The 12,880-nt window shown below is 52.1% G+C and overlaps 1 protein-coding gene and 1 long non-coding RNA gene across 2 annotated transcripts in view; one reads left to right on the forward strand and one right to left on the reverse strand.

Moving 5' to 3' along the window:
* yap1 (Yes1 associated transcriptional regulator) overlaps positions 1–12,880 on the forward strand; it is a 173,500-nt gene that overhangs the window by 50,906 nt on the left and 109,714 nt on the right. The window contains exon 4 of the mRNA XM_042296541.1: positions 6,476–6,613. Coding sequence (XP_042152475.1) covers positions 6,476–6,613 — 138 coding nt within the window. The remainder of the gene's footprint in view (positions 1–6,475; positions 6,614–12,880) is intronic.
* On the reverse strand, positions 1,805–6,355 carry LOC121839125. The gene is made up of 3 exons (XR_006078729.1): positions 6,317–6,355; positions 2,194–2,332; positions 1,805–1,879 (listed from the first exon to the last, which is right to left on the reverse strand). It is a non-coding gene; the product is annotated as an uncharacterized LOC121839125 (long non-coding RNA).

Raw genomic sequence — 12,880 nt, forward strand, 5'->3', positions numbered from 1 at the left:
GCTACCTGCTCTAACCACTAGGCTACCTGCCTCTAGCTACTAGGCTACCTGCTCTAACCACTAGGCTACCTGCTCTAACCACTAGGCTACCTGCCTCTAACCACTAGGCTACCTGCCTCTAACCACTAGGCTACCTGCCTCTAACCACTAGGCTACCTGCCTCTAACCACTAGGCTACCTGCCTCTAACCACTAGGCTACCTGCCTCTAACTACTAGGCTACCTGCCTCTAACCACTAGGCTACCTGCCTCTAACCACTAGGCTACCTGCCTCTAACCACTAGGCTACCTGCTCTAATCAGCCTCAGATAGTGTCCTGGTGAGCTTCTTTCCAGGTGGGGTTAGAGAGTTGGAACAAGAATAGTTTTCAACATGTTTGTGCCTTGGTGATTGGCACGTTTATCTGTCGTCACTGGCAACCGCTACCAACCACGGCTATGGTTAGTACTTCTAAATAGGTTCTAGGTTTTTCTGTTCGTGTGTTCATTTGTTATTTTGATCTTTTATCCACCTACATCAGTATGACAGCACTTACAGAGCTTCTATTATTTTAACATCTGTTCATATACTATATTCTATGGTCATTTAAATATCTTTTGAAACAGATGTTTAACACACCCATCCGAATGACTTTCTGTTTCAGTCTTTATTGGTGTGTTTTCCTGTAACTAGCTGTTTTTGATTTGGTCAGTATCATCCTGTGTTGCAACACACTGTATGCCTGGGAACTTAGTAAAGTCATTTTCTCCCTCCTCCCACGCACACCCTGCCTGTCCAGCTCCAGCCTAACCCCCCTGTCCTCTCCCTGCCTGTCCAGCTCCAGCCTAACCCCCTGTCCTCTCCCTGCCTGTCCAGCTCCAGCCTAACCCCCTGTCCACACCCTGCCTGTCCAGCTCCAGCCTAACCCCCTGTCCCCACCCTGCCTGTCCAGCTCCAGCCTAACCCCCTGTCCCCACCCTGCCTGTCCAGCTCCAGCCTAACCCCCTGTCCCCACCCTGCCTGTCCAGCTCCAGCCTAACCCCCTGTCCCCACCCTGCCTGTCCAGCTCCAGCCTAACCCCCTGTCCTCACCCTGCCTGTCCAGCTCCAGCCTAACCCCCTGTCCTCTCCCTGCCTGTCCAGCTCCAGCCTAACCTCCCTGTCCTCTCAAGGTCCTCTTCCTGCCTGTCCAGCTCCAGCCTAACCCCTGTCCCTGTCCTCTTCCTGCCTGTCCAGCTCCAGCCTAACCTCCCTGTCTCTCAGGTCCCTTCCTCCAGCCTCACCCTGCCTGTCCAGCTCCAGCCTAACCTCCCTGTCCTCTCCCTGCCTGTCCAGCTCCAGCCTAACCCCCTGTCCTCTCAAAGGTCCTCTTCCTGCCTGTCCAGCTCCAGCCTAACCTCCCTGTCCTCTCCCTGCCTGTCCAGCTCCAGCCTAACCCCCTGTCCTCTCAAAGGTCCTCTTCCTGCCTGTCCAGCTCCAGCCTAACCCCCTGTCCCCTCCCTGCCTGTCCAGCTCCAGCCTAACCCCCTGTCCTCTCAAAGGTCCTCTTCCTGCCTGTCCAGCTCCAGCCTAACCCCCTGTCCTCTCAAAGGTCCTCTTCCTGCCTGTCCAGCTCCAGCCTAACCCCCTGTCCTCTCTAAGGTCCCTTCCTGCCTGTCCAGCTCCAGCCTAACCCCCTGTCCTCTCCCTGCCTGTCCAGCTCCAGCCTAACCCCCTGTCCTCTCAAAGGTCCTCTTCCTGCCTGTCCAGCTCCAGCCTAACCTCCCTGTCCTCTCCCTGCCTGTCCAGCTCCAGCCTAACCCCCTGTCCTCTCAAAGGTCCTCTTCCTGCCTGTCCAGCTCCAGCCTAACCCCCCTGTCCCTCAAAGGTCCTCTCCCTGCCTGTCCAGCTCCAGCCTAACCCCTGTCCTCTCAAAGGTCCTCTTCCTGCCTGTCCAGCTCCAGCCTAACCCCCTGTCCTCTCCCTGCCTGTCCAGCTCCAGCCTAACCCCCTGTCCTCTCAAAGGTCCTCTTCCTGCCTGTCCAGCTCCAGCCTAACCTCCCTGTCCTCTCAAAGGTCCTCTTCCTGCCTGTCCAGCTCCAGCCTAACCTCCCTGTCCTCTCCCTGCCTGTCCAGCTCCAGCCTAACCCCCTGTCCTCTCAAAGGTCCTCTTCCTGCCTGTCCAGCTCCAGCCTAACCTCCCTGTCCTCTCCCTGCCTGTCCAGCTCCAGCCTAACCCCTGTCCTCTCAAAGGTCCTCTTCCTGCCTGTCCAGTTCCAGCCTAACCTCCCTGTCCTCTCCCTGCCTGTCCAGCTACAGCCTAACCGCCCTGTCCTCTCAAAGGTCCTCTTCCTGCCTGTCCAGCTCCAGCCTAACCTCCCTGTCCTCTCAAGGTCCTCTTCCTGCCTGTCCAGCTCCAGCCTAACCTCCCTGTCCTCACCCTGCCTGTCCAGCTCCAGCCTCACCCCCCTGTCCTCTCAAAGGTCCTCTTCCTGCCTGTCCAGCTCCAGCCTAACCTCCCTGTCCTCACCCTGCCTGTCCAGCTCCAGCCTAACCCCCCCTGTCCTCTTCCTGCCTGTCCAGCTCCAGCCTAACCTCCCTGTCCTCTCCCTGCCTGTCCAGCTCCAGCCTAACCCCCTGTCCTCTCAAAGGTCCTCTTCCTGCCTGTCCAGCTCCAGCCTAACCCCCTGTCCCCTCCCTGCCTGTCCAGCTCCAGCCTAACCCCCTGTCCTCTCAAAGGTCCTCTTCCTGCCTGTCCAGCTCCAGCCTAACCCCCTGTCCTCTCTAAGGTCCCCTCCTGCCTGTCCAGCTCCAGCCTAACCCCCTGTCCTCTCCCTGCCTGTCCAGCTCCAGCCTAACCCCCTGTCCTCTCAAAGGTCCTCTTCCTGCCTGTCCAGCTCCAGCCTAACCTCCCTGTCCTCTCCCTGCCTGTCCAGCTCCAGCCTAACCCCCTGTCCTCTCAAAGGTCCTCTCCCTGCCTGTCCAGCTCCAGCCTAACCCCCTGTCCTCTCAAAGGTCCTCTCCCTGCCTGTCCAGCTCCAGCCTAACCCCCTGTCCTCTCAAAGGTCCTCTTCCTGCCTGTCCAGCTCCAGCCTAACCCCCCTGTCCTCTCCCTGCCTGTCCAGCTCCAGCCTAACCCCCTGTCCTCTCAAAGGTCCTCTTCCAGCCTGTCCAGCTCCAGCCTAACCTCCCTGTCCTCTCAAAGGTCCTCTTCCTGCCTGTCCAGCTCCAGCCTAACCTCCCTGTCCTCTCCCTGCCTGTCCAGCTCCAGCCTAACCCCCTGTCCTCTCAAAGGTCCTCTTCCTGCCTGTCCAGCTCCAGCCTAACCTCCCTGTCCTCTCCCTGCCTGTCCAGCTCCAGCCTAACCCCTGTCCTCTCAAAGGTCCTCTTCCTGCCTGTCCAGCTCCAGCCTAACCTCCCTGTCCTCTCCCTGCCTGTCCAGCTCCAGCCTAACCGCCCTGTCCTCTCAAAGGTCCTCTTCCTGCCTGTCCAGCTCCAGCCTAACCTCCCTGTCCTCTCAAAGGTCCTCTTCCTGCCTGTCCAGCTCCAGCCTAACCTCCCTGTCTCACCCTGCCTGTCCAGCTCCAGCCTCACCCCCTGTCCTCTCAAAGGTCCTCTTCCTGCCTGTCCAGCTCCAGCCTAACCTCCCTGTCCTCACCCTGCCTGTCCAGCTCCAGCCTAACCCCTGTCCTCACCCTGCCTGTCCAGCTCCAGCCTAACCTCCCTGTCCTCTTCCTGCCTGTCCAGCTCCAGCCTAACCTCCCTGTCCTCTCAAAGGTCCTCTTCCTGCCTGTCCAGCTCCAGCCTAACCTCCCTGTCCTCTTCCTGCCTGTCCAGCTCCAGCCTAACCCCTGTCCTCTCAAAGGTCCCTTCCTGCCTGTCCAGCTCCAGCCTAACCCCCTGTCCCCTCCCTGCCTGTCCAGCTCCAGCCTAACCCCCTGTCCTCTCAAAGGTCCTCTTCCTGCCTGTCCAGCTCCAGCCTAACCTCCCTGTCCTCTCCCTGCCTGTCCAGCTCCAGCCTAACCCCCTGTCCTCTCAAAGGTCCTCTTCCTGCCTGTCCAGCTCCAGCCTAACCCCTGTCCTCTCAAAGGTCCTCTTCCTGCCTGTCCAGCTCCAGCCTAACCCCCTGTCCTCTCTAAGGTCCCTCCTGCCTGTCCAGCTCCAGCCTAATCCCCTGTCCTGTCCTCTCCCTGCCTGTCCAGCTCCAGCCTAACCCCCCTGTCCTCTCAAAGGTCCTCTTCCTGCCTGTCCAGCTCCAGCCTAACCCCCTGTCCCTGTCCCTCCCTGCCTGTCCAGCTCCAGCCTAACCCCCTGTCCCTGTCCTCTCCCTGCCTGTCCAGCTCCAGCCTAACCCCCTGTCCTCTCAAAGGTCCTCTTCCTGCCTGTCCAGCTCCAGCCTAACCTCCCTGTCCTCTCAAAGGTCCTCTTCCTGCCTGTCCAGCTCCAGCCTAACCTCCCTGTCCTCTCACTGCCTGTCCAGCTCCAGCCTAACCCCCTGTCCTCTCAAAGGTCCTCTTCCTGCCTGTCCAGCTCCAGCCTAACCTCCCTGTCCTCTCCCTGCCTGTCCAGCTCCAGCCTAACCCCCTGTCCTCTCAAAGGTCCTCTTCCTGCCTGTCCAGCTCCAGCCTAACCTCCCTGTCCTCTCCCTGCCTGTCCAGCTCCAGCCTAACCCCTGTCCTCTCAAAGGTCCTCTTCCTGCCTGTCCAGCTCCAGCCTAACCTCCCTGTCCTCTCAAAGGTCCTCTTCCTGCCTGTCCAGCTCCAGCCTAACCCCCTGTCCCCTCCCTGCCTGTCCAGCTCCAGCCTAACCCCCTGTCCTCTCAAAGGTCCTCTTCCTGCCTGTCCAGCTCCAGCCTAACCTCCCTGTCCTCACCCTGCCTGTCCAGCTCCAGCCTAACCCCCTGTCCTCTCAAAGGTCCTCTTCCTGCCTGTCCAGCTCCAGCCTAACCTCCCTGTCCTCACCCTGCCTGTCCAGCTCCAGCCTAACCCCTGTCCTCACTTCCTGCCTGTCCAGCTCCAGCCTAACCTCCCTGTCCTCTCCCTGCCTGTCCAGCTCCAGCCTAACCTCCCTGTCCTCTCAAAGGTCCTCTTCCTGCCTGTCCAGCTCCAGCCTAACCTCCCTCTCCTCTCCCTGCCTGTCCAGCTCCAGCCTAACCCCCTGTCCTCTCAAAGGTCCTCTTCCTGCCTGTCCAGCTCCAGCCTAACCCCCTGTCCCCTCCCTGCCTGTCCAGCTCCAGCCTAACCCCCTGTCCTCTCAAAGGTCCTCTTCCTGCCTGTCCAGCTCCAGCCTAACCCCTGTCCTCTCAAAGGTCTTCCTGCCTGTCCAGCTCCAGCCTAACCCCCTGTCCTCTCCCTGCCTGTCCAGCTCCAGCCTAACCCCCTGTCCTCTCAAAGGTCCTCTTCCTGCCTGTCCAGCTCCAGCCTAACCTCCCTGTCCTCTCCCTGCCTGTCCAGCTCCAGCCTAACCCCCTGTCCTCTCAAAGGTCCTCTCCTGCCTGTCCAGCTCCAGCCTAACCCCTGTCCTCTCAAAGGTCCTCTCCCTGCCTGTCCAGCTCCAGCCTAACCCCCTGTCCTCTCAAAGGTCCTCTCCTGCCTGTCCAGCTCCAGCCTAACCCCCTGTCCTCTCAAAGGTCCTCTTCCTGCCTGTCCAGCTCCAGCCTAACCCCCTGTCCTCTCAAAGGTCCTCTTCCTGCCTGTCCAGCTCCAGCCTAATCCCCTGTCCTCTCAAAGGTCCTCTTCCTGCCTGTCCAGCTCCAGCCTAACCCCCTGTCCTCTCAAAGGTCCTCTTCCTGCCTGTCCAGCTCCAGCCTAACCCCCTGTCCTCTCCCTGCCTGTCCAGCTCCAGCCTAACCCCCTGTCCTCTCAAAGGTCCTCTTCCTGCCTGTCCAGCTCCAGCCTAACCTCCCTGTCCTCTCAAAGGTCCTCTTCCTGCCTGTCCAGCTCCAGCCTAACCCCCTGTCCTCTCCCTGCCTGTCCAGCTCCAGCCTAACCTCCCTGTCCTCTCAAAGGTCCCCTCTTCCTGCCTGTCCAGCTCCAGCCTAACCTCCCTGTCCCTCTCCCTGCCTGTCCAGCTCCAGCCTAACCCCTGTCCTCTCAAAGGTCCTCTTCCTGCCTGTCCAGCTCCAGCCTAACCTCCCTGTCCTCTCCCTGCCTGTCCAGCTCCAGCCTAACCCCCTGTCCTCTCAAAGGTCCTCTTCCTGCCTGTCCAGCTCCAGCCTAACCTCCCTGTCCTTTCCCTGCCTGTCCAGCTCCAGCCTAACCTCTCTGTCCTCTCTAAGGTCCTCTCCCTGCCTGTCCAGCTCCAGCCTAACCCCCTGTCCTCTCAAAGGTCCTCTTCCTGCCTGCCCAGCTCCAGCCTAACCTCCCTGTCCTCTCCCTGCCTGTCCAGCTCCAGCCTAACCTCCCTGTCCTCTCTAAGGTCCTCTCCCTGCCTGTCCAGCTCCAGCCTAACCTCCCTTTCCTCTCTAAGGTCCTTTCCCTGCCTGTCCAGCTCCAGCCTAACCTCTCTGTCCTCTCTAAGGTCCTCTCCCTGACTGCTGGGAACAGGCCGTAACCTCAGAGGGAGAGGTCTACTACATCAACCACAAGAACAAAACCACCTCTTGGCTCGACCCGCGCCTCGACCCGCGCCTCGACCCGCGACTTGACCCACGCTACGGTGAGAAAACACTCACATCTCTCAATTCTGTAATGTTCACGTCTCAGCCTATTAGGTAACACTTTACACATTGGTTGTTAACACTGCTATTACTTTAGTATGAACCTTTTGTTACATAGTACTCCTCTAGTATTCCTTTAGTGTTACTTTAGTACTCCTCTAGTATTCCTTTAGTACTCCTCTAGTATTCCTTTAGTACTCCTTTAGTGTTACTTTAGTACTCCTCTAGTATTCCTTTAGTACTCCTATAGTATTCCTTTAGTACTCCTTTAGTATTACTTTAGTACTCCTCTAGTATTACTTTAGTACTCCTTTAGTATTCCTTTAGTACTCCTTTAGTATTCCTTTAGTATTCCTTTAGTATTACTTTAGTGCTCCTCTAGTATTACTTTAGTACTCCTTTACTATTCCTTTAGTATTACTTTAGTACTCCTTTAGTATTCCTTTAGTATTACTTTAGTACTCCTTTAGTATTCATTTAGTTTTACTTTAGTACTCCTTTAGTATTACTTTAGTATTACTTTAGTGCTCCTTTATTATTAATTTAGTATTACTTTAGTACTCCTCTAGTATTACTTTAGTACTCCTCTAGTACTCCTTTAGTACTCCTTTAGTACTCCTTTAGTATTCCTTTAGTATTCCTTTAGTATTACTTTAGTACTCCTCTATTATTCCTTTAGTACTCCTCTAGTATTCCTTTAGTATTCCTTTCGTACTCCTTAGTATTCCTTTAGTACTCCTATAGTATTACTTTAGTATTAACCTTTTGTTACATAGTATTCATTTAGTGTGTCCTTTAGTACTCCTTTAGTACTCTTTTAGTATTCCTTTAGTACTCCTTTAGTATTACTTTAGTATTAACCTTTTGTTACATTGTACTCCTTTAGTACTCCTTTAGTATTACTTTAGTATTAACCTTTTGTTACATTGTACTCCTTTAGTACTCCTTTTGTATTACTTTAGTATTAACCTTTTGTTACATTGTACTCCTTTAGTACTCCTTTAGTATTACTTTAGTATTAACCTTTTGTTACATTGTACTCCTTTAGTACTCCTTTCGTATTCACGCTGGACTCAACCATGATTAAACTCACTTTAATTCAATAGCCAGTCACAGTTCATTTCCCTGTGAGACCATATTGTTCTGCCTGCAGTGACTAGTCAGACTATGACATCATCTTTCTAACCACATGTCAACATCCCCTCTTGGCCCACTGCTACTGCACGGCTTCACGGAGTCTGGGAGAGGAGGAGCAACAACAACAACACGTTTTTACAGGGCCCCTTAAGCCATCTTCCAGTCATTTCCAATTGATTCACTGTATTGAAAGTCGTTGGGAGGAGTTTGGACAGCACACACAGCTCTCCGTATAGTCCAGAACTCAGACAGCGGCTACGTTTTAGTAGTTCAGTGTTAGGCCTACGTCGTTAGCCATTTCAGTGTTTGAGCAAGAGCTGAGTTAGCCCTTAGCTAATCCTTGGGGCTGACTTAATGTGTGTGGTTGGAAGTGCTGCAGCCTCTGGTGGCCTGGTGAGCTGATGACAGCCACAGGTGACTGTGGTATGGGGCGTTCTGTCCAGCCATGGGATTTAGCTATATGATGACAGCCACAGGTGACTGTGGTAGCCTCTCCAGTGGGGCTATATGGTGACAGTCACAGGTGACTGTTCTCTCCAGCCATGGGATTTAGCTATATGGTGACAGCCACAGGTGACTGTGGTATGACAGCCACAGGTGACTGGGGCGTTCTCATGGGATTTCCAGCCATGGGATTTAGCTATATGATGACAGCCACAGGTGACTGTGGTATGGGGCGTTCTCTCCAGCCATGGGATTTAGCTATATGGTGACAGCCACAGGTGACTGTGACTGTGGGGTATGACAGCCACAGGTGACTGTGGTATCTCTCCAGCCATGGGATTTAGCTATATGATGACAGCCACAGGTGACTGTGGTATGGGGCGTTCTCTCCAGCCATGGGATTTAGCTATATGATGACAGCCACAGGTGACTGTGGTATGGGGCGTTCTCTCCAGCCATGGGATTTAGCTATATGATGACAGTCACAGGAACGTGGGTTGCTGCTCAGTAGAGGTTGACACAGGAAGAGAACTCCTTCGGGTCGCGTGGGATTCTAGTAGGAATGGGAGTTATAGTTCTCGAGTCAAGTTTGGGACAGGATATGACAGGATCAACAGTCCACAGGAAGGCAGTACAGGAATAGTTATCAACATAGTTGTTTTGGGGTTGAAATATGTCATGTAGAGCATTTAATTAAGAAAACAGTTGCGTAGGGTTTAAAAAATAAATACAATTAACGGTCATTCCCCCACTTCCCCCTTCTGTTGGCTCATTCTTGTGCCTCGCTCCAGTTGTAGGCAGTCACTAGGCTACCTCAGACACCAACAGACGTCAGTGTGCTAAATGATTAAGCCTTCAATAGAGGATGTTGCAACAACTTGTCGCAGCCAAGGAGCCGTTAGCATAGCTTCATTTGATGGAGTTGTCTTTGACAATGAAGGAACCAAGTACATGAGGGTCAAGGGACTCGAGGCCTGCTGTGGCATAGCTGCTCTACTCCTAACAACTTTAACAACTTTAACAACTTTAACAACAAGCAGTTTTGAACTAAACCTGTGTCATCTGAGGTGAAGAGTGAAATTAACAGATTTACTTATGCAGTACTGCCACTTACATTCATGTTGTCAATGTTCATATGTGCTCAGGGGTCAGCTGTAGACTACAGTGTAATGTGCTCAGGGGTCAGCTGTAGACTACAGTTTAATGTGCTCAGGGGTCAGCTGTAGACTACAGTGTAATGTGCTCAGGGGTCAGCTGTAGACTACAGTTTAATGTGCTCAGGGGTCAGCTGTAGACTACAGTTTAATGTGCTCAGGGGTCAGCTGTAGACTACAGTTTAATGTGCTCAGGGGTCAGCTGTAGACTACAGTTTAATGTGCTCAGGGGTCAGCTGTAGACTACAGTGTAATGTGCTCAGGGGTCAGCTGTAGACTACAGTGTAATGTGCTCAGGGGTCAGCTGTAGACTACAGTTTAATGTGCTCAGGGGTCAGCTGTAGACTACAGTTTAATGTGCTCAGGGGTCAGCTGTAAGACTACAGTTTAATGTGCTCAGGGGTCAGCTGTAGACTACAGTTTACTGTGCTCAGGGGTCAGCTGTAGACTACAGGGTAATGTGCTCAGGGGTCAGCTGTAGACTACAGTTTAATGGCGGTGCTAATCAGACCATCCTGTTGAGGTCTCTGTCCTCGTCTTCCAGTCATCTACATTTAGGTTATTTAGAATACCTTCTCATCCAGAGTGACTTAGGGCTACAGTCAGTGCATTTCACTAAGATGGGTAAGAAAAGTACATACAGGGCATTCGGAAAGTATTCAGACCCCTTGACTTTTTCCACATTTTGTTACGTTACAGACTTATTCTAAAATGGATGAAAAAAAAGAATCCTCATCAATTTACACACCATACCCCATAATGACATCACCATACCCCATAATGACACATCACAATACCCCATAATGACACATCACAATACCCCATAATGACACATCACAATACCCCATAATGACACATCACAATACCCCATAATGACATCACAATACCCCATAATGACATCACAATACCCCATAATGACATCACAATACCCCATAATGACAAAGCAAAAAACAGTGTTTTAGACATTTTTGCAAATGTATTAAAAATTCAAAACAGAAATACATGATTTACATCAGTATTCAGACCCTTTGCTTTGAAACTCAAAATTGAGCTCAGGAGCATCCTGTTTCCATTTATCATCTTTGAGATTTTCTACAACTTGAGTTCACCTGTGGTTAAATAAATTGATTGGACATGATTTGGAAAGGCACACACCTGTCTACATAAGGTCCCACAGTTGACAGTGCCTGTCAGAGCAAAAACCAAGCCATGAGACCGAAGGAATTGTCCGTAGAGCACAGAGACAATATTGTATTGAAGCTCAGATCTGGGGAAGGGTACCAAAACATTTCTGCTGCATTGAAGGTCCCCAAGAACACAGTGGCCTCCATCATTCCTAAATGGAAGAAGTTTGAAACCACCAAGACTCTTCCTAGAGCTGGCCGCCTGGCCAAACTGAGCAGTCAGGGGAGAAGGACCTTGGTCAGGGAGGTGACCAAGAACCCGATGGTCACTCTGACAGAGCTCCAGAATTCCTCTGTGGAGATGGGACAATCTTCCTGATGGACAACCATCTCTGCCGCACTCCACCAACCAGGCCTTTATGGTAGTGGCCAGACGGAAGTCACTCCTTAGTAAAAGGCACACAGCCCGCTTGGTTTGCCAAAAGGCACCTAAAGGACTCTCAGACCATGAGAAACAAGATTTTCTGGTCTGATGAAACCAACATTGAACTCTTTGGCCTGAATGCCAAGCGTCACGTCTGGAGGAAACCTGACACCATCCCTACGGTGAAGCATGGTGGTGGCAGCATCATGTCTGGAGGAAACCTGACACCATCCCTACGGTGAAGCATGGTGGTGGCAGCATCATGCTGTGGGGGTGGTTTTCAGAGGGAGGGACTGGGAGACTAGGTGCCGCCAAGCTTGTAGCGTCATACCCGAGGAGACTTGAGGCTGTAATCACTGCCAAAGGTGCTTCAACAAAATACAGAGTACATTTACCATGATATGTGTCTATGTGTGTATATATATATATATTTAGATATACATTTACAAGCATTTCTAAAGACCTGTTTTTGCTTGGTCAATAAGGGGTTTTGTGATTGATAAAAACATATTAGAATAAGGCTGTATCGTTTACTTTCTGAATGTATCACAGTTGCGTATTGCATTACTGGAATTACTTTCAATACCTCCTCAAAACAACAAAAAACACAATAACCTACATATTTCTGCGAGCAAAAATGACCACAAGACAGGACAGGAGTGATTGAGTGATTTTTATCAGGAACCGACTAGATTATAGAACTGTTACGACAGGTCCCTCCTGAACCAGCTGGGACAGGTGTGATGTTTAACTCTGCTATGTTCCCTCCAGCTGGGGCTTATCCCTTAGTGTGCCAGGAAGGGTCCCCTCCCGTGAGTGTGTGTGTTTGTGGACGTGAGTGTGTGTGGACGTGTGTGTGTGGACGTGTGTTGTGTTTGGACGTGAGTGTGTGTGTTTGGACGTGTGTTTGTGTGTGTGTTTGTGCACGGACGTGAGTGTGTGTGTTTGTGGACGTGAGTGTGTGTGTTTGTGGACGTGAGTGTGTGTGTGTGTTTGTGGATGTGACGTGAGTGTGTGTGTTTGTGTGTGTTTGTTGACGTGAGTGTGTGTGTTTGGACGTGAGTGTGTGTGTGTGTTTGTGCACGTGAGTGTGTGTGTTTGGACGTGAGTGTGTGTGTTTGTGCACGTGAGTGTGCCATTACTGAGCCTGTTCGCTAGGGAAGCTCTGGCTCAGTACCTCGAGCCTTTTACCCACAAGGAAAAAGCTATTTTAGGCGTCCCTTCATTACTGAGCCTGTTCGCTAGGGAAGCTCTGGCTCAGTACCTCGAGGAGACGTCCCTTCATTACTGAGCCTGTTCGCTAGGGAAGCTCTGGCTCAGTACCTCGAGAGAGACGACCCCTTCATTACTGAGCCTGTTCGCTAGGGAAGCTCACCCGGGAACACACACTAGGGTTGGGTGCTGTTTGTTTGACACATCTTAGATTTCTCATAGTTATAAACAGTGGTGTAGCACGTACTCCCTCGGCCCTCACGAGACAGGGGTACCTGTTTTAATTTTGAAACAGTATTGAAAGTCATTCCGTTAGTATTCTGAAATACCCCATATACGATATGTCTCCCTGTCTCTCTGCCTAACACACAATACACACACAACACAGGCTGTTGTCTTGTTTCATTGTTGCATTATAGTTATCCAAACCACAGCAGGGCACTCAGACAGACAGACAGACAGACAGACAGACAGACAGACAGACAGACAGACAGACAGACAGACAGACAGACAGACAGACAGACAGACAGACAGACAGACAGACAGACAGACAGACAGACAGACAGGCAGGCAGACAGACAGACAGGCAGGCAGACAGACAGACAGACAGACAGACAGACAGACAGACAGACAGACAGACAGACAGAGAGACAGAGAGACAGAGAGACAGAGAGACAGAGAGACAGAGAGACAGAGAGACAGAGAGACAGAGAGAGAGGAGGAGAGAGAGAGAGAGAGAGAGAGAGAGAGAGAGAGAGAGAGAGAGAGAGA

This window comes from Oncorhynchus tshawytscha, linkage group LG13 (assembly GCF_018296145.1).
Source record: "Oncorhynchus tshawytscha isolate Ot180627B linkage group LG13, Otsh_v2.0, whole genome shotgun sequence".
NCBI classification, from domain to species: Eukaryota; Metazoa; Chordata; class Actinopteri; order Salmoniformes; family Salmonidae; genus Oncorhynchus; species Oncorhynchus tshawytscha.